The 26,927-nt window shown below is 39.4% G+C and overlaps 3 protein-coding genes across 3 annotated transcripts; 1 reads left to right on the top strand and 2 right to left on the bottom strand.

Moving 5' to 3' along the window:
• Positions 1-5,012: 5,012 nt before the first annotated feature.
• Positions 5,013-12,200, bottom strand: dhx35 (DEAH-box helicase 35). Its single transcript, XM_033969394.2, has 21 exons — positions 12,143-12,200; positions 11,700-11,827; positions 11,521-11,613; positions 11,231-11,308; positions 11,044-11,148; positions 10,914-10,975; positions 10,700-10,769; positions 10,552-10,611; positions 10,082-10,194; positions 9,899-9,995; positions 9,657-9,815; positions 9,368-9,578; positions 8,994-9,118; positions 8,735-8,789; positions 8,428-8,618; positions 8,256-8,333; positions 7,721-7,850; positions 7,424-7,505; positions 7,070-7,141; positions 6,880-6,991; positions 5,013-6,608 (listed from the first exon to the last, which is right to left on the bottom strand). The coding sequence occupies exons 1-21, from the start codon at positions 12,180-12,182 to the stop codon at positions 6,570-6,572; spliced, it is 2,100 nt and encodes a 699-aa protein (XP_033825285.1). The 5' UTR covers positions 12,183-12,200; the 3' UTR covers positions 5,013-6,569.
• Positions 12,201-12,670: 470 nt separating this feature from the next.
• On the bottom strand, positions 12,671-14,919 carry rab5if (RAB5 interacting factor). The gene is made up of 4 exons (XM_033969395.2): positions 14,616-14,919; positions 14,032-14,135; positions 13,820-13,949; positions 12,671-13,508 (listed from the first exon to the last, which is right to left on the bottom strand). The coding sequence occupies exons 1-4, from the start codon at positions 14,721-14,723 to the stop codon at positions 13,467-13,469; spliced, it is 384 nt and encodes a 127-aa protein (XP_033825286.1). The 5' UTR covers positions 14,724-14,919; the 3' UTR covers positions 12,671-13,466.
• An 839-nt stretch (positions 14,920-15,758) lies between these two features.
• zhx3b (zinc fingers and homeoboxes 3b) lies at positions 15,759-26,428 on the top strand. The gene is made up of 6 exons (XM_033969821.2): positions 15,759-16,072; positions 20,622-21,482; positions 21,707-21,808; positions 22,059-23,483; positions 23,773-24,453; positions 25,295-26,428. The coding sequence occupies exons 2-6, from the start codon at positions 20,766-20,768 to the stop codon at positions 25,532-25,534; spliced, it is 3,165 nt and encodes a 1,054-aa protein (XP_033825712.1). The 5' UTR covers positions 15,759-16,072; positions 20,622-20,765; the 3' UTR covers positions 25,535-26,428.
• Positions 26,429-26,927: the final 499 nt, after the last annotated feature.

Raw genomic sequence — 26,927 nt, forward strand, 5'->3', positions numbered from 1 at the left:
ATGATGCTACATCAGAGAGCTAACAAAAAATGTGAATTTGGTACAGTATTTGATAACAGTTAATCAGTGGAACAATTGATCTCATATCTCAATTTGGGGTTTTTAAAATTTACTTACACCAACTAAAGTTTTGTCTTTTAACCCAGTAACATATGTTGGCAGATTTTATTCTAGTCTTAAATGATACCAAACCAGACACAAAATGACAAGGGCTACACTTTAACAAGGCAAATGATCTCTTCCTGCCTAAAAGCTTCCTCTTACGTTCCTGTTTTGTTCATGTCACAGTGGTACATGAGACACACCGCGGGACACTAGCAATACAAGCTTAAATCCCAGTGAAGATGTTTTTGGCCTTGATCAGGGGGCACATCGATCCTTGGTTGATTCCCTCTCAGATATGTCTTATTTTATTAGTGGCTTCGGCCTTCTGCTGCCCCATTCCACTGTGATCAATACCAGCATGGAGAAAGACCATATTTTTCTCACTTTTAGTGCCTTAACGCTGTTTAACCGTTTCACCTGATAAACGACAGGCCCTCCCCAAACACTGATTTCCTATTGATTTCTCCCTCATTCAGCCATCACTCCCTTGGTCACCAACCCCCATTGTTTTATCTCCAGTTATCGCCTTTCGTGTCCCTATGCACAGCTGCTGCACCAAGACACAGAAACGGCACACTCCCACCTTTACACATGTTCTAGGTCAATACAGTGAATAATTCAAATATGTGCATTTATAACTTTTATTCATGTTTAGAACCTCAATAGGACACACTAACTATTTTATTATGACTAAATCAAGGTATATTTTCCAAAACTTGCAATAAAAAGTACTGCTTAGGGTAATATGGACCAGTTTACCCATATGCCTGAGAGTTAAGAAAACTTTATCTAAGGGCCAAATTTGGCCCCTGGGTCATACTTTAGACAAGCTTGCAGTAGAGGATACAGTCATACAGCCATACAGTTTTTTCTTCTAATGGGTCGACAAACTGTTTTATTTATAGAATTCTGTTCCACTGGACGGGATGTTTGACAAAAATGCATTACTGTGTTACTTGTTCTTACTTGAAGGTGCACTAATAACTTGTTAGTGCACCAGAAAAGTTACACAGTGCACCTCCATGTATGCTGTCTGAGTAAATATGGAACATACATCATGCAACTAAAGACTATATTTGGTAAGAAGCTCTACATTAGCCCACCCCAAAAGAGTGTGAGAAAACTGGAAAGAAAAAAATTATGTGGTGTTATATTTAGTTTGTTTTGAATCAAAGTAATACAACAACTTAAAATAATCTCTTATTTATTAGCCTCAAACACTACTGTAGCTGCTGGCTCCCTAATGCAGTGTGCATGAGAGGGATATGGAGCAGGATAAAGTGAACCCTTGCAACAGATGCCATGACAACTTGGAGGCAGACAGCTCCATCCATCATCCACTGTGGTTCTGACGATCGAGGCAGGGCTTGGACCAAGGCACAGGATGCACTGGGACGTCCAACAGGGCAACACACATCCACTTAAGCACTTGGACTGGAAGGGATCCTAGTCTGTGTTCACTGTGCAGAATAGATTCTATTTTTTTCAAAAAGTAAATGCTACTTAAAGTGATTTTGTAATATATTGTTTTGATGAACAAGAAATTAAAGCCATCTTTAAGCTAGGGTATATCCTAACCCCCCAAATATGCCCATTTGGGGAAAAACATAAAATGTACCTATAAGTTTTTGTATTCACACAAATTTGAAATGCTTAATAAAGCTTAGATAGCTATTTACTTTACTGCCACAAGTGGATTTACAACTATAAAAAACAAGTTGTATCTAGGCACAAACGTTAGATTAATCATTTGAAAAAAAAACATACACACAAGGCTTCCAATCCATAATTTACAATTTCACAACTTTAATTAGAAGTAAGTTTTACCAACACAAACACGGGCCATTCACTTTATGGAACTTGGAATGTTTTTTCTGATAACACAGTGCAACCAAGAAGTCAACCAAATGTCTCCACTGTAAGGACCATATCTACCATCCCTGTGCCAACGTCTACACTGTAGCCAGCGCTTGAGCACCAACTAGTGTATGTGGAGTTCCACTGCTAGGAAAGCCTACCCCAAACACATTAATCATGAGCAGGGGAGTGTAAAATTCAATCGGCTCCTTCCATCCATTTCACATGAAGCAGACTGAAGGCCGGCCTTGTAGTGCCTTAGAATGGAGGGATGAAAAAAGAGGGGAAAAGAGAAAGAGGAGCTCCCTACACTTCATCAGAGCCCCTACTTCATAACAAATGGAGTGTCTCTCTGGTGGAGTAGTGCCATCAGAAACACGCGTTCTCTCTATCCATTTAATCCCGCGCGCTGGAGGAAGGGTCAGGGAGGTGCTCACAGCCGCTCGCCGCTTCCCCAGTCACACAGTAAACTACCTTTTAGGAATTGTTTCTCAATAAGAAATGATCAGTCCATTTATCTGCACCGGGCGGGCCTGTCTCTTCACCCAGACCTCCAATATTTTTCGTTTGACCTGATCAGGGCTATAAACTAGGCCGAGACACTTTCAATTTGTCACCCTGGGAGGCACCTTCCAAGTCCCATGCTACTGATTGCATCCTCCCCGCAGATGTAAAAATTCCTCCCAGGCTCGAAATCTTTTATTTATTCTTTTGTCATGCGAATACACCTGCTAAAAAATATGAGACGGCATGAAATATTCAGCTGAGAGAGATGATAACCACTCACTTCCACCCCCCTTTTGTAAGTACAACAACATACTAAAAATCCATTTGTGTATAGTAACTTATACTATTATAAAATTAGATTAGGCCAATTGTGAAAACTCACAAATTCTAGTACATAATTTGAAGAGTTTTCTTATACTGTCAAACATCTTTATGAACAGAACTTATCACCGATACAATACAAAGCCACATTTCAACACGGCTTAATTAATTACAATTTTTAAAAAAAGAAAATAAATATTTGAATTTAGATATGTATTTAGTTAAAATAGCATACAAGCACACAACACAGTCCATACAGACTATAATCTGCTCTAGATGGTCTTGAGGTTGTAAATTCATTAAAAAGAAAAATATTAACTCCACTGTTTTCTTTCAAAACACGAACAAACTTTGAACAGGGGGTAATTACAATTCACACATGACTTGTGTTCCTATCAGAGCCTCTAAAACTGTTAAACATTCCTTAAATTGGACAAAACACGTCAATGATTTTACAAAAGCACTGAAAAATAGTTGGTTAATTTAACACCATGTGACAAGCCTCTTTTGAGTCAACACAATATGGATCACTGAGCCTCAAATTGTAGATAAGTAGGGACACACTGTTGAATGTGGTGAGGCAGGGAGGGACTGACTAGGGGAATTTAAGTGCACATATAATAACTGCAAAAACACCATATGATTTTAAATTTTTACCAATCGTAACGCACAAAGGGAAAGGGACAGCAAAAGATGCCAACATTTAAAACCCTGGAAGCCAAAATACCTTAATATTCTTGATTTCTTTGAGGGGAAACAAACAATCAGCATTTTTTCTATACAAATGTCACTTTTTGTAATTCATGTGGAGTCAGTGAAAAAGTGTGACGAAGACTCCAGCCTAAAGGGCTTTGTAGGACAACCAAAGGAGGGACAGTGGTGGTCACTCTGTGTTGAGCAGGACAGGCAAACCAATATAAAAACTCACCTTGTACGCTTTCCTTTCATTGGCATCAAGGATGGACACAAATGTTATGTCAGAGAACACCAACCTGGGCAACATTTTTAAAAGTGAGAGGTTTGGGTTATTTTTATTGGTTACATGTTTAATTAAGTAATAAAGTGTAGAAATTAAAGCCTGCTGACACGTTTTCTAAAAAGAGCGAAGTTGTTTCTCCACCCATAATTAGCTAGCAATAATGACAGCTATGCTAACTATCCCTAAATGCTAATATAATTGTATGACAAGGCCTATGAAGTAAAAAATGTAAACGTAGTTACCGTTCATCAAGTGAAGATTGTCATTCATTGCTGACATGGGCAATAATACCAAAATTTGGACATGAAATTGGCAAAGTCTGTCTTAAGTTGAGGCTGAGGCCGTTGGAGCTGTCAGCCTGTGTCACCTGGATGACCTCATCGCGTTACGCCTCGCCAAACTCCTCTAAAAAGTCTAGAAGAGATTTGATACATTTTAATTAAGCTAATTAGTAAAAAAAAAAAAAAAAAAAAAAAAAAAAGACTTAGCCTTACCATATGGCTTACTTTTCCTGTAGTGCATTGTTTTTATTGTTTGGTTGATAAAATGATTGATTGAATATTTCATTTTGAGCTTCAGAGTAGTAACTTGTATACTTTGTATCTCATATCCACAGTAAACTTTTAAACAGCAAAATACAAAAGAAACTGTCTACATAAAAAGTGATTTTGTATATGATATATGATGTACATATCCATGGGATTCAACTGCGTGATATATGCAACATACTGAGGACGTTATCCCATTCAAAATGTATTAGATTTTATTTATAAATTATTAACCGCGGCCCTAATTTCTCATCATTTTGAAAACCATGGTCTTGGATAGTAATGTAATCAAATAATGAAACGTCACATGATTATGCAACTACTGCACGTCTAAAAGAGCATTTACCAAATAAAGCCTTTAGCCTGTATGTCCTACAGACTATGGTTCCTAAGATATATTAATGCACCATTATAGACTAAATCATTCTTTGGAGGTGAGTTAAGACTCTTCTATAATGTTTAGCCAATCCTCTTGTGTTTGTTTGTCAAATACGATACTGCAAGTTTTGTGTTTATTTTAAAATGTTATCATATCACTACCACTAAATACCACTAGAATACAGGCTAATATGAGGTACTACTGACATCTTGTGGAAAAGTTGAGTCCTACATCAAAAAAGCACAGAGGTGAGTGGAGTAACGTTATCACATTATCACACTGTAACTGAATCCAATACTTTCACGGAGCCTTGAATAAATTTAATATAAGTGCATGGTAATAATGCTTTATTGGGTGTGAGGAGAGAAGGGCACAGAGAGTATTCTTACAGAAGTACAGTTACAGTTTTACAGATCCAAGTGTCAGCACAAATGAGATCAAACAGGTTTTGTCATTTTGTCTCAACATGAAAAGACTTCAAGTACAATCAATTAAGGTATTTAGGCTAGGTCCAGTTTAACATGCAACTCATCCCTGTCTAAGTAATCAATACGTTTACCCTACTCTATTCTAAAGTTTGTTTCCCTGTGTTGAAGTACAACTTTTAGTTTATACTGGAACAAGTATTGACTGAAAAACATGCAGGTCTAAGTAAAAATCTGTGACTTTATGGCTTTAAAGCTAATCCCATCAAAGAGTAATACAACTGTATTTTGTGCACAGAATGCTTCAGGCTGAAACAAAACATAAATGTTAAAGCTACATGCAGTGAATAAAATACTGCAAAATCTTTTTTCACTCACATCAAAAATGTTGGCCAATGTGATATAAAGGCAAGATTGTGAGTTGGCTCAAATCTAGAGGTTTTCTGCGATATACACCTGTCAAAGTGCATCACAACAGAATACTACTACATTCAATTAATACAGGGTGGTAAGAATAATTAAGCATTCATTTTTTTCTGTTTAAATGAATAATGTTGCTACTTCCAAGACAGTTTTTCATTTTATGCAAGCCACAATCTAAAAATGCACTGGAAATAGCCTACTCTGAATTTTCCCATTAGTAATTTCCAATTAAATTCAGCAGTTAGCTTTAAAGTGGCATGCACGTTATACTGTATATGGAGAAGCCTCTTATAAATGCTACAGCTTTGTTAAGTTTTTACTTCTCTTATGATTGTGTTATCATAAAACAAACGGCACTTTATCTGTAGGTTTAAATTCACAGTTTTCCATTTACAGTGTTAACATAAGATATTTGCACATTCCATTGTCTTGAAATGTGAAATAAACTGACTAAAACTGGCACTATGTGGTGACAAGGCCGATATATTTAAGCTAGGTTGTTTGGAGGCTTTTCAAAGGTCGCAAATAATAATGGGTATTAAAAGTAAATTTCTTTTATCTGCATCAAATTAAAAAAATATAATTAAATGGACATCTAATGCAATTATAAACCTAAAGGCACTCAAAGTGAAACCTCCTCACAGCCAAAGATCGTTCATTACTTATCATTCAAAAAACAAAAAAAAATACTGAAGCCAAAGTCCAGGTGTGGCACCTTTACATGGCTTGAACCTGCTCTAGTTATGTACACATTAGGATTTACCTGCTATTCTAAACAGTCACGCTTCAAACATCTTCTATTACTTCTTCTCATTGTCACAGACAAATCAAAGTAAAGGAAGCAGCTTTTCATGCAGACCAAATATCAGTCATTAGCTTCTGTTTCAGCACAGATCAATGGAGTGAATGGCTTGTGCACGTGGACCATAAATATAGGCTATAAATACATTTATATACAATGAAATGGAATGAGGAATGGTGGCAGCTGGAAATCAGGGCTTCTAAATTAGATGAGATGGCTGAAGTTACAACACCCGGGACCTCTTACTGGCCAGGGAACCGTGCTGAAAAAAGCAAAAGGCACAGGTTAAAATCTAAAAATTAATTACAGTCTTTTCACCAGGTGTATGATGGAATGTGATGCCAACATAGTATATTATGTGTATGTCAGACTTTTTTCCATCATAGTATTAAATCAAGTGCATTTAATTAAAAGCAAAATGGCAAATTATTTGGCTTGAAATAAGAAGTAAGAAATAAGATATGTAAAATAATCTAGACCTTTTAAGTAAATACATCTTAATTACTCAGTAGTGGGGGTAAGTTTGCACTAACCTTAGCCTGTTTGTAAAAGTGTGGGGCCAACTCAACCAACCAAGACGACTCAACAGCCGTCACATCCCGCATGTAGTACTTTGTTGTTTGGACCACTTCATTAAAAACAACCCTTAAAAATAATATCACTACTGTAAGAAGATGTTAAAGATTTAACTTAAAGATTTTGTACATGACAAATATTACCCACCATTTTGGTGGTTTCTCTCCATACAACACAGAATTAGGGTGAATATGGAGCTCACGATCATCACGTAAAGTTCTGTGGAAAAATATAAAAAAGATGCCAGATTATTTAATGCAAATAACTTCATTACTTAAATTTCTGGAATAAAGTTGAAAGTCCACCTGATCCTACAAAAAACTCTAAACCTTCAGATACAATGCAGCACAACTGAACCATTAAACTATAAAAGCTGATGGCAAAGGCCAAGAGTGTCTGGCCCAGAACTGGCAACAGTTGGTCATTCTTTCATAATAGCACTGAACATTAATCAACATTAATTTGTTCTCAGCGGATGATGTATAGGAAATAGTGCATCACCTGTATGAACCAGAGTGGTGAATTCGGGCAGCATTGGCAAAAAACCCAGACACAATGCACCTCAAGATCACATCTGGGTCGCCTGTGAGAGCAAAGAAATATGACATGTTAAATATGTGAACATTACTTTATTCTTTCCCCACTCTTGCCTCAGGCCAAAGGCAGTAACTATGAGCTATAGGTCAGTTCATGTGCATGTCTTCAGAAAGTGCCAATAAACAAGAACCCACCATAATACAGATATATATTCCACTCAGAATAAAGATTTGATATTTGCTAAAACCACAAATGTTTTACCTTCACTGGACGTCTTTGGCACCTTAAATTTGTTCATGAGACGTCGCAGCTGTTCTCGCACAGTCAGCGCTCTCAGCAGCCCCTTATAATTCAGAAAGTGTTGCTGGCACCACTGGGAGCTTTTTTGATGCTGGAAAGACAAACAAAACTATTCAACAGAGAAATATGTGATGGCTGCGCAAGGTAAACCTAATAGTTGGACATTTTATGTTAGACTTCATGGAGATGAAGTTATTAAAACCAGATCTTGCCCACATATAGAGAAAAGAGGGTGAATATATTTGAAAAATGATGCCTGGGGTTACAGGTGTCAGACAGCAGGCCAAGACCTGATAGATAGAGGGGGTGAACTTAAAGAGGACATGATGCTGGTTGGAGACGATGCAAATGTTGGATAAAGAATGAATCACTATAGGACACCTGAAGGAAAACAATCACCAACAGTACATGAGGTCAAAAATTAATAATAATCAGCACTAGAAATAAATGTAAACATTACAAATTACTTAAAAACTGAATGCATCCAAATTATTACCTTTATAAATGCTTCATAAACATTTAACATTGTGAGGTGGTCTCCTTCTGCTACAGCAAATTTCCGGTGCTCTCGAGCCTGTAAGGTTGAGATAAAACATGTCATAATTTACTGACTAAAGTGGTGAGAAGTTGATTCACTGAAATGTTTTACCCAAGATACTTTTACTTACAGCTACTTTTTTCTGGTTGGGAGGAACAACAAATATATTCTGAATTTGCATCATCGCTGCAATAGTGACAATTTCTTTGGAGCACCCAAAGTTTCCAGACTCAAGAAGCATCTTTGCAAACATTGGGCTGAGGGGAAATTCAGCCATCCGTAACCCCATAGGATCAGTCAAACGCCCATAATGATCCAAGCCTGGGAAAAGACAAAACCAGTAAAATTAAGTCTCATGTCAATACCAAAATGAAAAAGTTTAAAACACCCTTAACAATATAATTTGGCCTTTTTTTTAATACAAGTGGAATTCATACCTCCCAAAGCATAGAGCAACTCCAATGCTTGAACCATAGTCTGAGCGGGCGGAGCCTGCAAAAAACAAACAGTTTATTTACATTCTTGATATAATAAGTATTCATCAACAGTTTTCTTAAATATTGGCATATTTAAATATATTGAGCACTTTTGAAGTGGCTAGGAGCTATTTCAGCTAATTAAAATGTATAAGAACATTTGATTTCACAGTGGGTGCACACATTACATGAGGCTATGGCAGCAAAATGAGCTACTCACGGAGAGAAAACTGAAGCGCAGCACATTGTCAATGCCTAATGCTTTGAGCTGCAGGATGACAGGAGCCAAATTGGTCCGCTGCATCTCTGGCACAGTCGCAGCAGGCAGTTTCTCATAGTCCTCCTCTATGAAAAGGAACACCAGTGGAAATCAAAGATAAATAATAGAATAAAGTAATACTGGGCAAACTAAAGTACTGAAATCCCAGTTGCTTTATTTCGTTAGAGGTAGGTAGTGATGAAACTGTTCTTGTAGCTCAGATACGATACAATATATGGACAATTTTGAACATGTATATTGTGCATCATCTTACAAAAAATTCAGCTTTAATCACATTCTATCCACTTTTGCTAACATTTGAGAAAACCATTTACCTGTGTATAACCTAAAACATTTGCCTGGTCGGTTTCTTCCAGCTCTCCCAGCTCTTTGGCTTGCCGAAGCTTTGGAAATCGGGGTAACAACCAGCGATTCAAAGGCAGTGCGAGGGTTATAAGCCCGCAGTTTCACAAATGCACAATCAATAACAAATACGATTCCATTTATAGTAATGGAAGTCTCTGCAATGTTTGTAGCCACCACAACCTATAAAATACCAGTACAAATGATTACATAAATGATTTGGTGCTGATTTGCTATTGTAGTGTATACTGTGTAAATCACCTTGCGGACAGAAGGGGATGTCCTTTCAAATACTTTCATCTGATCAGCATAAGGCAGTCCAGAATACATAGGCAAAATTCTGAGATGTTTCTTCATGCCATATCGAGACAGAGTTCGTGCTTGCTCCACTAGAAGAGACACCACTTTTTCCACCTCTTCCTAAAATATTAACCACATAAAACTGGTTAAATAAACACATTTTGTGCAATCCCAGTTTAACCATTACAATTACAGCAACAAACCTGCCCAGTTAGAAACGCCAAAACGTCTCCATCATCCTCTGTCTCATGAATTTTCAGCACAGTCTCCACAGTAGCCTTCACATAGTCTGGCACAGGACTGTACACAAAAGGGACATTGAACAGTAAGTCATTACACTTTGATCACACAACAAACATAAAATTTTCAGCATATTAGTTCAATACCTGATAGTGTAGAAAATATCCACAGGAAAGGTGCGTCCTTCAACTGTCAGAATGCCACACGTGTCTTTATTAGGATCACCAGATTCATTCAAGTTGAAGAACTCATGGAATTTCTTAGGAAACAATATTATTTTGAGAAAGGGGTATAATTACTGTGTGTTAAATACAACAATTTTATAATATTTAAAGTATTTGAAAGTTGAGAGTGTTTTTCTTCATCTTAAAAAAATTAGCTTACAACAGCAGCAAAGCTAAATCTGCATGTATGGATAAAAGACTATTTATGATGAGAAGTTTTATCAACCATTTTCGCTGACGCCTTTTGTACTCAACATGCTCAAGGCCTGCTTTTGTCAGTCTTTCATCTATGTTTGTCAGATGTCAGATCAAAGGTACATGATCTGATATATTATCAGGTAATTATTTTCTCTCAACACAAGCGAATCTGCCCATCTTAATAGTGCTGTCACCTTGGCATCCAGGGTAGCAGAGGCTACAATCACCCGCAGGTCCCGTCGCTTCTTTTGAATCTAAGGAATAAGCAACAATACTTTAAGTATTAGAATACTTGCAGCAAGCACAACTGTTTTTTGTTGTTTTTTTTTAGTTAGCACTTACCTTCTTTAGTAAACCTATGGCTATATCTGTATAAAGGGTTCTCTCGTGTGCTTCATCCAGCATCAAAACACTGCATTTGATAATTACAATGTTAGAACAATGGTCTAAATTAAAAATTAGTTGATAGCATTATCTAAATCCAAATCCACTTTATTCATATGGCACATTTTTTTTAAACAAAACTGTTTCCAAAGTGCTGCACTTTATCATTTACCTGTATTTCTTCAAAAGAGGATCTGCCATCATCTCCCGCACCAGCATCCCATCTGTAAGGAACTAAAACAGAGTATAATTATAAAATAAAAAATGAAAAGTCAAAATCCTACACACATGTGCCAAACTACCTTTATTCTTGTTGCTTGGGGATCGGAACAGTCATCGAAACGTATGGTATACCCAACTTCATGGCCCAAAAGAGCCCCTCGTTCCTCTGCAACGCGACCTGCCACCTATGTTAACCATAGTAAGCAAGAATAATGTTCAATCTAAGAAGATAATAAGGGATAGTTAGGATGTTATTGAAGTTCTTACAGAGATGGCTGCCACACGACGAGGCTGTGTCACCCCAATCACTTTTCCTTCTGCAGCCCAACCAGCTTCCAGCAAGTACTAAAACCATAAGCATTTTAATAAGAAGACTGCATGTGATATAAGACAAAATTGTTAACTCTGCAAAAAATGTAATATAGCTGGCAGTGTCCAAAAATAGTTGAAATACAAGCGACTAAGCAAAAGTACAAGGTCATGGTTAATTATCCATACGCAATCAGAATCAGTCCACTGCAGTACTGTGCATTCTTAACATCAAAAATCATATTAACCTGAGGTATCTGTGTTGTTTTTCCACATCCTGTCTCTCCAACAATGATGACGGTTTGGAAGGTCTCAACCAAGTACAAAATATTATTCCTGTGCTGTATACAGTAAACAAATGCATGATTATGAGGCAATGCACTGATCCAAATATTCTTGAATCCAAATACTAGTAATGGGGCAAAACCTTAAAGACGGGGAGCCTCTGCCGCTGATTCTCTATGGACAGAGCAGTGTTCGGATTGTAAATGACGGGGGAGCCGGTGGTCTCTGAAGTGAGCTCCCGTTCCTCCGAAATCCCCGGTGCCTCAGACCCTGGGCAGCAGCAGGAGAAGGTGATAGAGATGGAGAAGACAGGGGTAGGAGTTAGCGCATCATTACGGGAGCAAATACTGTAATAAACTAACGTTCCGGAAATATATACTAGTGCAACTTGATCAACAACCACTATGTATTTGTTGTGTTATTAGCGCTGTCATTCGAAGTTCTGGTGGAAATCATGATGAGAATAAGAAGCTTCACTATAGACACCACAAAACTGACCCAATGAATGGATGTGTACAACCCCGAGTAAGATGAAACAACCGCGTCTAACGAATGCTTTGTTTGTTGTGTTTATAATGCACTTACCCGGCTTCCAAAATTTTTTCGTGGAGAGAGAAGCCGCCATCTTGGCTTCTAAGTCACGTGTTCTAAGCGGCAACGACGTCATACGTAGACGGTCAATGGTGAAAATGTTGTTTTAATCGTTATATAAAAAATAACTTAACACGTTTAATAAATTGTGTTGTTTTTTTGTGTTTTTTTTTGTTTTGTGTTGTTATTGTTAAAAAGGTGCGTGTCACTGCGGGTGTATATTGGGGTAATGTATGTGTACAAATGTGGAAATACGGATGGAAAAAGCTTTCTATCTGGGCTTTATAACTTTTATATAAATCTTTTCTATTGTATTTGTATACTGTATTAACCTATTAGCTGTACCACAATGGTCTAATTTATTTTTAAATTAAGATAGCAAAATGTATTACTTCTTATTTTTAATTATTTATTTAGTATATTTTAACGGGTGGAAATAAATGTATATTTAAAATTGAATGCATCGCTGGATAAAAATTTAAGAAAAACAAAAATTAAATTAAATTCAAAGGCATACACATGGTAATTTAAAATGGAGGTCAAATAACTCCCCCTCATTTATTGACTTTTAAAAGAGTTGATCAGAAAATGCAGTCCTTTTAAATATCAACAGTGAGAGCTTCAATACGATGACCTTATAATGTTCTTCACTATAAAATACTTACTGAGAAATGTTACATCAAATAAGATATAACATCAGTACAAACAAATCTGTGTAATACTAGATGAATTTACAAATTGTATTTATTTACAAACAAGTTTAAATTAAAAGGTTTAAGATAATGTAAGACTTTTAATGCAGTGTGATCTGCTACTGAAAAACAAATCTACCCAAATTACTCAAACAGCTTTTAATATTAAAACCTCTGCACTGTATTTTCACACACGGAAGCATTGTGTGGTTCGGGAAAATGTATTGCATATTTCCTTCCCTGTTGCTTAGATGAACAGTGCACTAAATCAAAGGCTAGTCCTCAAGTTCAATTTATTACTCAAATGTCATTAAACCATTTGTTACCAAAGTTGTTCATCAATTTCTGGATCACTTATGCTTAAAAATGTAGACTATTTGTTCATACAGTCATGGCAACTTTGGTGTGGGAAAGGAAATCAAATATACAGAAAATGTAATGGAAGATGTCTTTCAAGAGATACAAAACCATTGACAAAATGTATGATTAGAGGATGGCAATCTGGACAGTTTCTTTCAACCATAGTTCCCATGATGCACTGCACATTGTGATGACATAATGCACTTCCCTCATTAGCCACAGAGGTTCAGCATGACCAAGAATAATATTAATGTCCACAGAAGAAGTTAGTCAAAATGTAGTGCTGTGTAAAAGATTATCCACACCACCTGGAAAAGCACAAGACAACCACCAGTTAATTACAACTTAAAATGTAGTTAGTATGAGAAATTCAAACAAATACTGTCAGCCAGCTCAACAGTAAATGTACAAAAATGAATCCCGTATTTCGGCAGCTTTTACAGCAGTTATTATAATAAGGGACTTGCATGGGCAAGTATTTACACCATATGCCATACTTGACACCTCTGAAACGTGAGCCATAATGTCATTTGTGTTTAATGATTTGTGTACCCATTATTATCAAGAATGTTCCTAGTCTAGTCTTCACGAGTCGTCCATCCATCTAGTGTTTTCTTACCAGAAAAAGAGCAAAAGATGTCATGAATCCTTCTTTAGTGAGTTCCCATGTGCCTCCATATTCTTCCTCATCAATCTGTTGAAAGCTGCTGAAGTATACATACAGAACCCCAGCATTTATAATGCAGAATCTAAACAAAACAAATGGTTAGGATTTTTGTATTGTTTGTATCATATATTTAAATAGACAGGGAAAAATAAAAGCATATTTACATCGCTATTCCCAAAAATCCTTTTAATGGTGCAATGCCCCATATGACACCAAGTATTACAGCAATAATTTGACGAAGCCAGTAGACGACATCTAAAAATTCATCCTGCAAAGAAAGAAAATAAATATTAAAAAAACAATGCAGTTCATACAGTGTGTCCACAGATTGATATAACAAGAAGGAATGTTTATAACAGCGCTGACACTGACTCACACCTGTGATAAATAAGGTAAAACAGCTGAATGAGTGAACAGGCACTAATCAACCAGTTAGCCTAGGAGTTGTTTGTTCTGTTTTATTGCTAATCAAACATTTAAAAAGTCACATTTACATCTAATCCTTCTAGTTAAAGAGTAAAAAGAAGTAACAAAAAGTATACAATTTAGGAATGATTTTATAATATCCAAGAATACTTTTTTTTTCCTCAAGGGGATTAAAATAAGTTAGCCATTACCCCCCATAATCCTTAGCATAAAAGCTAACATGTTTTACAATTAGCTGTGGAGAGCAACATTAAATATTTGCTTTTACTGAACAGTTTGATTTAGACTGAAGTCCCACAATTTCCTTACAAGGACAACTGACCTTCTCTTCCCAAACGGCGTTACTGCTGAGGGCTTTGGTCCATGTGGACTGTTTTACACCTCCATTCGCCAAATGACTGTCTTCTTTCCTCTTTGCACTGCTCGTCATTTTGTTAGATTTCCAAACTTGAGGGCGCAATATCCACCCACTGAAGCGCTTTATTCGTGGGGAAGGTCGACAAGTACTTGAAGAAAAGTCCGTAAGTAAAACAAGTGAAGGTAGTAATCCAAAAACGCTCCGCTGATCTGACAGATTTTGGACGCTCGGCTAAGAAGACCATTTGCGCATGCGCAGACACGTTTGACCCCCAGCTCCGGAGAACCAATGAGAGACTGCGACGTTTCGGTCCCTAAAACAAATGAATCAAACAGCGACCCTTATTGGCATCAATGAACATTGCAGAATTTAAAGCAGCAATCTAATACAGTAATGGAAAGCATTTAGCAACACCTACAAACAACCTACAAAACGGTAGTCTCCAACCACATCGTGAAGTTAAGGAAACCATTGACGGAATCTTAATATATATCTTTTAATATAATATATCTTAATATAATAAGTAAAATATTATTATAGATCCATGGGTGCTCCTCTAATTACGTTGACCGAGCACCCAGTCCTTTTGTGCTTTCTACGTGTAACTAATTAGGTCTAATTTCGAGCTTCTTTGATAGACCAGCAGGGGGCTTTTGATCTAACGAGCAAATATTGTGGATCTACATGCCCCATATATGGCAAATACGTTCTGTCAATTATAGTTCAGAAAGCTGATGATGATATGTTATGTGTTTTATTATGGGACTTCATTCATTTAATTCATTTTAACTTAATTGGGCCCATTTTCTTGCCTAGATTAGGCTACAAAGGACATGACATTTTTATTTGAGAAATTTACAATAAGTAACAATAAAGCCCAAGGCATGTATGTGATTAGACAAGAATAGTCTTGTAATGAGCCAACAAATGTGCATACATTGCAGGATGCTGTTCCGTAGCCGAGTCACCTGGGGAGGGGGACAGGTGAGATTCTAGTTTATGTCCTGACAGGACAGGACCGGACACAGTGCAAGGGGCTTTTAAAACTCGTTCTGCCCCTCACACCGGCCAGGGCTAAACGGGTCGGGATGTGACTCACTTTTCTCTCTCCGCGGTGGAGCCTCACGCCAACTCTACGTCTGTGACGTCTGTATCACGTGTCCATCTCTTCTCTCGGTACGTCTGCCTTATTTTCCTCCTCTGCCTTGTGTCTGATAAACCGAGAGCACCAGTCGCAAAACAAGCGCAGCACACGAACACCGTGGGCCCGGTGTCACGCTGATCCCAGTCGGGTTTCAGAAGAGACCCTTTACCCAAGTTCCCATCAGCTGCGCCCCCGCCTCCTCTACGCACCGCTCTGAGCCCGTAGCGCTGGAAACTTTTCACAAATCAGCGCCAGAAGCGACCCAATACAAAGCCAGGTGAGTGCGTGGATTTTGTATTCTGTATTTGTAACTATCCATGCCTCTCCAAACTTGTGTGAAGCACACCTTTGTGGGCTCTGGCGAGGTGGTGCTGGCCAGCTGTATGTCGCCTGCCTAAAATGGCGACAGCCAACGGGAGGAGAGAGTGGTACTGGGCTGAGGTTTGGGTTCTGCCTTGTATCCAGTGTGATTGTGCCCCTGTACCTGAGCATATGATCCACAGTGGGCTTTACTCCGCCTAACGTGCATAGAGTGAGAGAGAGCACGCATCACTCACGGAAATGTTTAACGCTGCTGCACTCACTGATGAAAGCCACTGAGAAAGTGTCCCTTTAGTTCTGAAAATATAGACTACTTTTGTCCACGTCAACATTTAGTTAAATTTGAACATAGTACTTACATTTGTCTTACTCATTTTTGGTCTTTTTAAGCTGCGCAAAATGTGTTTGTTTTTTGTTTTGTTTTGTTTTTTCAAAAACCCTTTGACCCAAACAGCTGTATGTATATCATCTTAAATGCTTTTTCAAAACTTGTACAAAGACATGTGCCAGGCCATCTTTAATATAGATGATGAGCATGCTCCACTAACCTTTCTTTCAGGAGAAGGGTGCAATGGTCTCACGTTAATATCCTCATCATCTTCCTCACTGTTGACAGTGTAACTCTGAGGATTAGAGGGAGCTTTCCCAGACAGCTCATTTGTGTCTGACGTCCATGTGAGCCCAGACACAGGGACATTAATCCAGGTAGTTGTAGCCCTACATTACACAGCTCACCTTTTGATACACTGAAGTCATTCCTAAATTAATTCTTCATAGGATGATATCCATTTCTCAGAAATGTTACACTTCCTAAGGCAATATAATCAATGGGCTACTTCAATATTATGCTGTTTTGGTTTACTGCCCTAGTGACACCTTCTGGGAACAGGCCATGCCGGGTATAATGTTGCTGCATGGGTTTGAAATTATTGTCCTTTCTTGGCATTTCTTTTTCTATCTGAGGAAGTCACTCTCACATATTTACAAAAAAAATATGTACATTCACTAGTTTTTGCACATCCATACCAACATTAGCTTGAGAAAGTACAGTTTTGGTTATTATTGTTAGGGCCCATGCTGTTGTGGCCCTCTCATGTTTCCACAGTCTGCAGGATTTGGTCAGCAGCAGTAGCAGCCTCTGCTCTGCTTGGCTGGTTAACAGCTTGTGATGTCAGCCATTTTAGGTTGGGTAGCACAGAGCACGGTCCTCCGCCATTTTTCTCTCCCTACTCTCTCAGCAACCCACTTTTAACGCCTGCACTGATAGTAGCTTCAGCTTTGCAAACATCTGTAACAACCCTTCCCTCCTTCAAATGGGAGAGTGGTAAATAAAAATGTGGAAAAATAGAGCATACATTTTTTGATTCACCTTAACAGAGGCCTAATTGGCCTTGACACGTGAGAGATGAGAGAACTCATGCTGTTGTTAGTGAAGGTGTAGAGTGAGCTGTGATGTTGGCATAGTGGCATCACAAGGACCAGGTGGAGTCCACTTTGACTTACTGATTCTCATTGTTCATTTTATTCCATCTCGCCTCAAGTGGCTTGAGGCTTTAGACAAACACTTCCAGAGTCACCAACAAACCATTGCTTAAGCGTGACTGCTCCCTGAGCTTACATGAAGGCGTCAACTCTGACCAATGGCACGCCTTTGCGACAGCGCCCACACCTAGCTAGGAGACATCAACACCATGCAGGGAGGCACTGAAATAGGAGCAGGGCTGTGACTCTCCAAATACCAGTCCCACTGATGTGTGCAGCAAACTGGCCACAACAGAGTCAGGGGCTGCAGTAGCTGAGTACTTTAGAGAAATGGGCTTTAAGGAGACGGACAGAGAAAGGAAGCGATGGGCGGAGAGAGAGAGAGGGTAGGAGGTGGTTGCCATTGGAGACAGTAACACACCAGTGGCGCTGCCGACCTGTCTCCCCAGGCCAAACTTGGATGAACAGTGAGAAGTCAGAAGCCAATAAAAGAGTTGCTGGTCTTATGTTACTGAGAAAAGTAACCAGTGGTTCTCAAAGTGTGGTGCGCAGGCCAAGCACTGGTCCTGGTGTCTGCTTCTTGTGTGAAGCACAAAGACGGGATTAATTACACCGTCTGATTGGTTTGATATGTTGTTTTATCAAATTCAATTTTAGTATTTGGCCTTGGCGTTGACCCACTAAAACGGTGGATCTGTTTTAGCCATAGGTAAGTGAAGATTATTTGAGTAATGAGCATCGGTTACATTTTAGTAAAGGTCCAACATGGCAAGTTGGATCTGCTATCAATAAGCTGTACTCAGAATGCATTCTGCCCTGGACCACATATAGGAAGACTGGATGTTGTGAAGGCCATGACTGTACATGCAGCACTTTTTATCATCAGGTGATAAACCAAAGCAAAACATATTGTCTCGGTGTGTCAGTGGGACAGTGTTGACTACAAGTTTGGTAAACAAGGCTCACAGACAGGCATGCAGGCATCCACCCCCACACACGAATACAAGCAGGGTGAAGACCACGCAAACCCCACCACACCCGGCATGTCTCCTCTTCCTCTGCACTCACAGGTCTCACAGGAAACCCACACAAGCTAACAGACATAAACTTACCATCACACCATGGTCACTCAACCTTTGTGCACCATTTGAACAGTGAAGAGCTGATGCACTCTTAGCAGTGAGTCAACTAGCATACAGCATTCCTGTGAATCAAGCCTTCTGATTTTAACTTGCCAGTAGCTTGTCAGAATTGTTCATATAAGGCCTAGTGGTTTACAGTGGGCATAGATCAGCGGTGCATTTCACTTCAACTTTAGTATGTTATGTTTTGCACATTTTATACCAAGTTATCTTTTTTTTTTTTTTTTTTGGTAACAAGGCTAAACCAGGTCAAAATCAGAAATACTGACTTCTAGCCCAGATGAGAAAATAACTGGATGAATAACTGGAATAACTAGACTGCATCAGGGCAAATCCTAGAATCTGAGGATTTAAACAATAGACACCTGGGTGAGTACCACTACCTGTATCCCTGATTCAGATATTACTTTACATTTTATCAAATGGTGATATTCATGGCTGTGTTAAAGTCAAGCACCAGGTTGCATTAGGTCGGAACATTCCAGTTCTTGCAGTGGAAGAGGGAGGGGTGAGGACTATGTGATTGTAGTTCGGAGCAGGGAGGCGGGGGGTTGGCAGGGCACAGGGCTGCTGGTGGTGTGGTTGGAGGAAAATTCCTGGCTCAGACACCTCACTGCTTCCTCAACAGTTCACACCCCTCGCTCTCCTCGCCTCCTCACCCGTATCCCATCCCCCACCACCCATATACACCCAACAGAACCACGTGATGGATGGCTGGAATTGCCCACCCATAAGCCTTTGTGCGAGTCATGTGACCAGGCAGCCTTGGCAGCGCTGTGCCCCCTGATGCAGAACTGAATGGCAGGGGAGTGGTGGAAGGGTGCATGGCGGCCCAGGCCAAGGGCAGTTAGTCTCCCTGGGGTGTGTGTGTGTTTGGAGCATGGAGCATCACGTTCCCTTCACTGGAGGAAACTTTACCGTTACACCCTCACTCTCCCTCAACTCTCAAGTCTTGTCAGTATCAAACAACTACAAAGCAATTTCCAATTCATCACTGTTTGATAGACTAGTATGTCTGATTTAGACCAAATTGCAAACTAGTAATTGTTTAAAATGCTTTTAACTTGAGTGCACTTTGTCTGGTTATAATGTCCACTGGCAAGCTGGTATTCTATAACGGCTAGGCTTCAATATATCAGTAACTCTTGATGATGTATAGATAATTTCTGAAAATGGTAAAAACATCATGAAGTTTTTATCACTACATTTCTGATGCGCAAAAATATCATGACATATTTCAGATTTTAACAGTTAAAAAGACATTGTCCTTCTCAGTTTAAATACATTTTCTCTTAGTCAACCAACAGGGCAACTCGGGCTGAATTAGCCTAATTGCCCTAGAGCCATCCTTCTAATCATGCATCAGTTCACCTCTTTCTGTTTTTGAGTAGAAAACACATCAACATTTGATGATTTGCCATTTTATATACAAACATTTCTAGAAAAGTTGTATTTTGAGTTCGTCCTCGAGTTACTTCGTTCTTGATTGTGTCTAGTGAAACTGCAGCACTGAAAACGCCAGCAAATGCAGAATGCGCTCTCTTCTCGGTTGGGGGTGTGTCCGCGTGAGGGGAAGTGAGGCAGAGCTGTGTGGGGGAGGGGACAGAAGGGGAGACGAGAGGAGCTTTCCCAAAAACTCCAGTATAGCAGCACTTTGAGCTTTGACCGGTTGTGATCAAACAATTGGTGTCACTTAATTATCAATAACTGATCAGTAACCTTTTAATGGATGTGATGTGAAATGGCAACACTGTATGAATTACATTTTATCCTCTTCAATTGCTTTGCTGTACATTGCTGTTAATGTTTTCATTTGCTTGCAACAAATTATCAAAACCTTACTAAAGAAAAACTAAATAGGTTTTCCAACTTTGCTTTCAGGATGGTCTCTAGACTGCAATGAGCGAATTGACCTGTGCTGTGAACATGCCCTCCCATCCTCCAACCCCCACAGCTGGTCTACAGTGAACCAGAAACCGGTCTGTATTCTCACTCACACCCTCCTGACGACGAGCTGGTCACGACATGGCCAGCAAAAGGAAGTCCTCTACTCCTTGCATGATCCCTAGCAAGGCCCTACGCCCCACAGATGAAGCAGACCAGGATTCTCCCATTTATCTGGGACCATCTAGGAGTTTGGACATTGATCAAAATATCTCCCTGGATGCTAGTGAGAAGGCAGAAACAACTGAGGAGAAAGATGGCACTTATACCTGTCGACCTTGTAACTTTGAAACCCAGGATCTTAACTTGTTTTTGGACCATGTATACAGTGGGCACCCTGATTTCCGTGCGGACCCCAGCTTCCTTTGCCTCACCTGTGGGATTTCGTCAGCTAAGTTTGAAGGGTTAGCGCTTCACAATGCCCGGGTTCACCCCAGCACTTTGAATACCACTCTGCAACTGAAAATGAAGGACAAAAGAGTTGTGGTGGAGCAGACTTTACTCAGCAGGACAGAGACTGGAAAAGATGTTGAAATTGCAATTACAAAAACACCTATTATGAGAATGCTCAAGGGCAAATCTGAGCCTAAAAAGATAGTGGTGTCACACACTGTATCAGATGAAGCAGAATCACTTCCTGGGGCAAGAGAGACTGACCGGAAAGACAGTACTACAGCAGTAAATGTTAGTCATGTCTCCACTCTGGTCCAGAATGGCACAGCTAAAGCCATGCCCTCTGCTATACAGATAGTCAATGGGTCTGGAGCCTTACCAGTGCTTAAGACGCCTATAACTCAAGTAAGTTTTTTTTTTTTCATGCATATTTTACAAATTTTGTACAATATTATGTTTAATTTTTTCATTGTTCAACTTGCTTATCAGTGAGGAGAGTTATGTTTATCTTTTTAACATGACTAAAACATGTTTAACGGATAAACAGTGAGATAGTTCTCCTGTCGGACACTTTTTGCGCTTAAAGAAAATTCACTTTTTCAAAAAATAATGTTTTATTAAATTTGTAGGTGGTGTCTGTGGTTCAGAACAAAAATGTGAATCACTCCACACCTGTTACTGCATCGAATGTGTCCTCTTCATCATCACAGTCTTCTAAAAACCTTCCTAAGGTAATTTTATTTCATTTTTATTATTATTATTTTAGTTGTTATTTTTTATTGTTTTAATTATCTTACTGGGTAGTGCCTATTACCCACTAACCAAAAGGTTGTTGTTATAAGCGATGCACACTGCTATTCTGCAAGACTCTTCACACATATTGCCTATGTAAAAGTTTGTGAAATTTGAAAGATGTTTCTACAGAAGTAGCATACTAAGTGCATCTAAACAATATAATATGTACTTTTTTTTGCATTCCAGGTGATGATTCCTTTAAGCAGTATTCCGACATATAGTGCCTCTATGGATGAATCATCCTTCCTGAAGACCTCTTTTAACAAGTTCCCATATCCTACAAAGGCTGAGCTCTGCTACCTGACTGTGGTTACCAAGTTTCCAGAGGAGCAGATTAAGATTTGGTTCACTGCTCAGAGGCTGAAGCAGGGCATCAGCTGGTCTCCAGAGGAAATTGAAGAGGCCAGAAGGAAGATGTTCAATACAATAATCCAGACAGCACCAGCCAGTTCACCAAGCCTCACTAGCCCAGCTCAGCACACCATTGCCGTTCTGCCTGCGTCACTGGGGGCCACTGGCCTGCCTCAAATCCTCCAAGGGTCTTTAGTCAGCCAAGGGGGGGTGATTGTCACACAACCCGTGATGGCCAATGGTATTCAGGTTAGCAGCGCTCCAGTGGCCCTCGCTGTTACACCCAAGCCACAAGCAGCTGCCCGCCCCATGATGCAAGCTCGCCCTGCTGCCGCCCTGGTGGCAGACAAGGGTATTAGTATGGTGGTAGGGACTGTGGGCAGCAGCAGTGCAGGGACTAATGTTATTAGTCCCAGTAAGAGAAATGGATCCAGCACTGTCAGTAATAGTCAAGCAAGTGTCATCAATCTTAGTTTAGGTAGCAGCAATCGTGCAAAAAATAATAATATCAATGGTAAACATAGTAATTTAGAGTCCCAAAATAAAAGCAATTGTAAGAATAGCAGCGATGGTAAAAATACCAAATCCAACAGTCCTAGTGTTTTACAAAATGACAGCACAGACACTACGAGCAAAGATACACATGGCACAAATATTGATGGTTTCCACTCCTCTGCCAGTAATTCTCCAAGCATCAAAATGGAGGACGCTGCATCACCTGCCTCCAAATCTTCCTCGCCCTCTCCTGCAGCTTCCTCCAGCTCAATCTCTGGTTCCAAAACCCCTGTCAACCCTTTTTTGGACCCCAGCTTTTACAAGGGCAAGAAGTCACAAGAACAGCTCAGTGCTTTGAAAGATAGTTTTCTGATCAACCAGTTCCCTGACCAGGAAGAAGTGGATAGGCTTATTGCTTTGACTGGACTCACAGTCAGGGAAGTCAGAAAATGGTTCAGTGACAGACGCTACCACTTGCGTAATCTCAAAGGGTCAAAGGGTACTTCAGGAGGACAGGGCAAAGACAAGACTTCAGCTAGTTCTCCAAATACACCGGGGAATGGCACAGCTAACAGTGGTACCCCTCTGGATCTCTCGGATACTAGTGGCACACCAGATGGTAAATCAGCCCAGAATACAGCTGCCCCTCAGAGCCCACCACCATCACAAACTCCGACCTCTCCCACCACGCCCTCCAGACGAGCCCCCAGACCACCATCTCCAGACTTCACAGCAATACGCTACAAAGAGAGAGAACCGCATCAGGTAACAGAATCACAAAATCTTTTAGATGCATCTGGAATAACAGAAAAAACGAAATAATATATCAGACATATGTTTGGGGGCTGAAGTTTTGGCTCTAGTGGCAATAACCACGAGAGATATCACATGATGAGCTCTACACTATAAAGTTACATTGAGCATTTTTTTGTTATTTTGTATGTATTTTCAGTCAAACTTCTGCAATTTATAGAACAAGCTTTTCCCTTCAGTATACAAGGATGTCTTTTAGTATTACTATTATTTGGATAACAATATGATTCATATTTTGTAGGTGAAAGCATTGGAGGCAAGTTTTTCCCAAGACCCAGACCCGTCCAACGAAGAGGTAGACAGACTCCGAGCTGAAACTAAAATGACCAGACGTGAGATCCATGGCTGGTTTACTGAACGGAGGAAACGTGTAGCAGCTGAGAAAAAGAGGGAGGATGAGGAGCGGGCCATCAGGGAGGAGGAAGAGGATGAGGAGGATGAAGAAAAGCCTAAAGTCAATCCAATAAAAATCAATCTTAAAATGTTAAAGGTGACTGAAGCGAAACAGGATGGTGAGGCTTCTGATACCCCTCCTGTTAATTTACACAACACACCATCATCATCGCCAGGTCCAACGCAATCCTCGAAACACTCCTCCACTACACCCAAAACAATTGTGTCTCCCAAACCTGCAGCTTATAGAGGCAAGAAGAACCCTGAGCAGCTGCATATGTTAAAAGAGGTCTACGCCAGGACACAGTGGCCCAGTGCTACCCAGTATGATGAACTGATCTCGGGTACAGGACTGCCCAGGCCTGAGGTGGTCCGCTGGTTCGGAGATTGTAGATATGTACAGAAGAACGGACAGCTCAAGTGGCTGGAGACGTACCAACGCACTGCGCTGAGTGACGATTTGCAGAAAGGAAATGAACAGGCTCTGCAGGCACATCTCGACAACTACGGCCGGCTGAACGAGTCTGAGGTATGAGACTGAAATGTTTAGAGATGCATATATGTTGTGTTGTATTTGATCATGGGCATAGTTGTGTATTATTGTAAAGCTAAAGTGTGGGATCAAGGATACACAATTTGCCCACTACCAGTCCCAATACTGCTATTTGGGTAAAAGTACTAAAATGCTATGAATTATTCATGTATTTTAAACAGATTTTGTTGTTTTTGAAAATTGTTGTAAGGACTGGGCAATTGTGACAATAAATATTAAACGTGATCTGATCCTAGACCTGATGGTCTATGCTCAAATACACTTTTCCCAAGCACTCCTCCAATTGTTATTGGCCAACCTCTGTTGTGCTCTGAGTGACAGGCAGATTTAACCAATCACAGTGAATTGTCAACTCTCTGAAGAAGTAGATGTTTTACGTTAATTATCATTGAGAGACAATGTAAAGATTAATTGTGCATGAATAATCATAATATTGAAATCATGATCTCAGAAAATTGTCTATGTTCACATGCACAACAAAATCTGATTGTGTGATTTACATGCCATTTAAATAATTTGAAATGTCCAGAAATCAGATGGTCTGATCTGTGAGTAATCAGAGGGACCATGATCAGAGAGAAACTGAATCAGTTTGATTTTTATATGTCATTTTAATAGTCTTATAACAAAAAAATAAATAAAATTAGATATTAATCCAGTTCAGTGCACATGTAACCTGAACAGTGCATTGTTTGGTTTATCTATTACAACTGGACGACGAGTAATTAATTTAGTGCAGTTTATTTATGTAATTGTTTTTATATTGTTTAATTGCTATGTTCCATTTGAATGATTGTGGGATTTTTTTTGTGGACAGCTTGAAGAGTTGATAGAAGCCAGTGGTTTGACGAGCGATCTGGTGAAATACTGGTTTTCCACCAAAGCCTCTTCTGTCCCGCCGCCCCAAACAGAGAACACAAAACCTGTTGTACCGGGTTCAACATCATCAGACACCCAGCTGCCAGGGTCCGCATCCCCTCTGGAGCCACAGCCGGGAGCAGGAAATGAGGAGAAGATGGAGCAATCTGTGTGTGGTGTGTCCAAAGCTGGCGAATAAGAATCTGAAATAACATGAAGTAGTCTATGTGCTTTGGAAAAGAAGTGTGGCTGATCAGATGTTACACATTGCAGGTGTTGTGATAGTGGCCCCTGTTAGTGTGTGTAAGAGGCAGTCTATGAGCCAGCAACCCGTGTGGCAGAAACAAGAAAAATGGGCAGTCATAAGGACCTGAAGTGCTTAATGCTGAATACAGTGTCACTGCTGTGCATATGGGGTCACAAATTTATAAATGTGTGGTCATAATGTTATGATTAGTGTCATTAGTCAGAATGCAATAATTAAAATTCTAATTTTTTGGTATATTTTATGACAAGGTTAGTAGAAAATAAAACATTCTGTTAGCACTGTGGAAGAACATTTTGGTAAGGCATTTGTTTTAGTTGAAACTACTTAGCAGGTAGTCTTTATACCTAAATCTGAAGCCACAATCACAGCTGCTGTTGTAACCGGATAACTTGGCAAAAATGAAAATGGGAGAAATGGTCTTCTACTACTTATTGGCAAACAACATCGTCAATTTCCCAATTTTTGGTAATTTTTTCAACCAAAGAAAATTTCAGAAATTTGCAGAGTGACATAACACTCATCCTTTGCGGTTTGTCCTGGTGTGACAGAAAATTAGATGATGGAAATGTAGTTATTAAAGGCTTAAGGAGCCCTATAGACACATACTGTACATACTGCTCATTGGGTTAGGGTGCTTGCCTTAATGTTAACCAGTATCATCTGTTGTTTTTTTTGCACTCAATCACTTTGAAACCATGCTTGCAGCCTTTCTGAATGTGCCGACATGTGAAACAGCAGCACTGATTTCATTTCTGGGCCTGGAAGCTTTTTGAATAAATTTGTTTAATACCCATCCTTCAAAGATGTACATATTTTTGGTAAAGATTTAAAAAAAAAAAAAGGTCATTATAGCTGAATAAATTGTCATCCAAAGAATGCAAGCATCCTGGTGTTTAATAAGAAACTGACTTGTACTATGTGTATGTTTGAAATATTTGTTGTAGCATTGAGTGCTGCTTGGCGTTGACGTTGGAAAATACATTTTTTATGGAACTTTCATATTGAAGAACAGAGTTTGTTTCAGCAAGCTCCATACTGACGCTAAATGTACAATTTTTACAACACTATTTGCAAAATAAAATAACTTGTAATACAATGTGCAACTGTTTTTAAGTACATTTTCTGTAAATGTTTTGAATAAGCACCAAAAGTTATAGTTGTATTCAACTGGCTGTATTAATGCATTTGTGCTTCCCTGGGCCGATGAACCATAGCAAAGATTCATATTTTCACAAGCAGAACAGACCAGCAAATACAAGGCAGGGAAGACATAATTTTGAGAATAAAATGTCTGCCTTGGTCATCCTTTTACTTTGAGAGCAAA

The sequence above is a fragment of the Periophthalmus magnuspinnatus genome, chromosome 7 (assembly GCF_009829125.3).
Source record: "Periophthalmus magnuspinnatus isolate fPerMag1 chromosome 7, fPerMag1.2.pri, whole genome shotgun sequence".
NCBI lineage: Eukaryota > Metazoa > Chordata > Actinopteri > Gobiiformes > Gobiidae > Periophthalmus > Periophthalmus magnuspinnatus.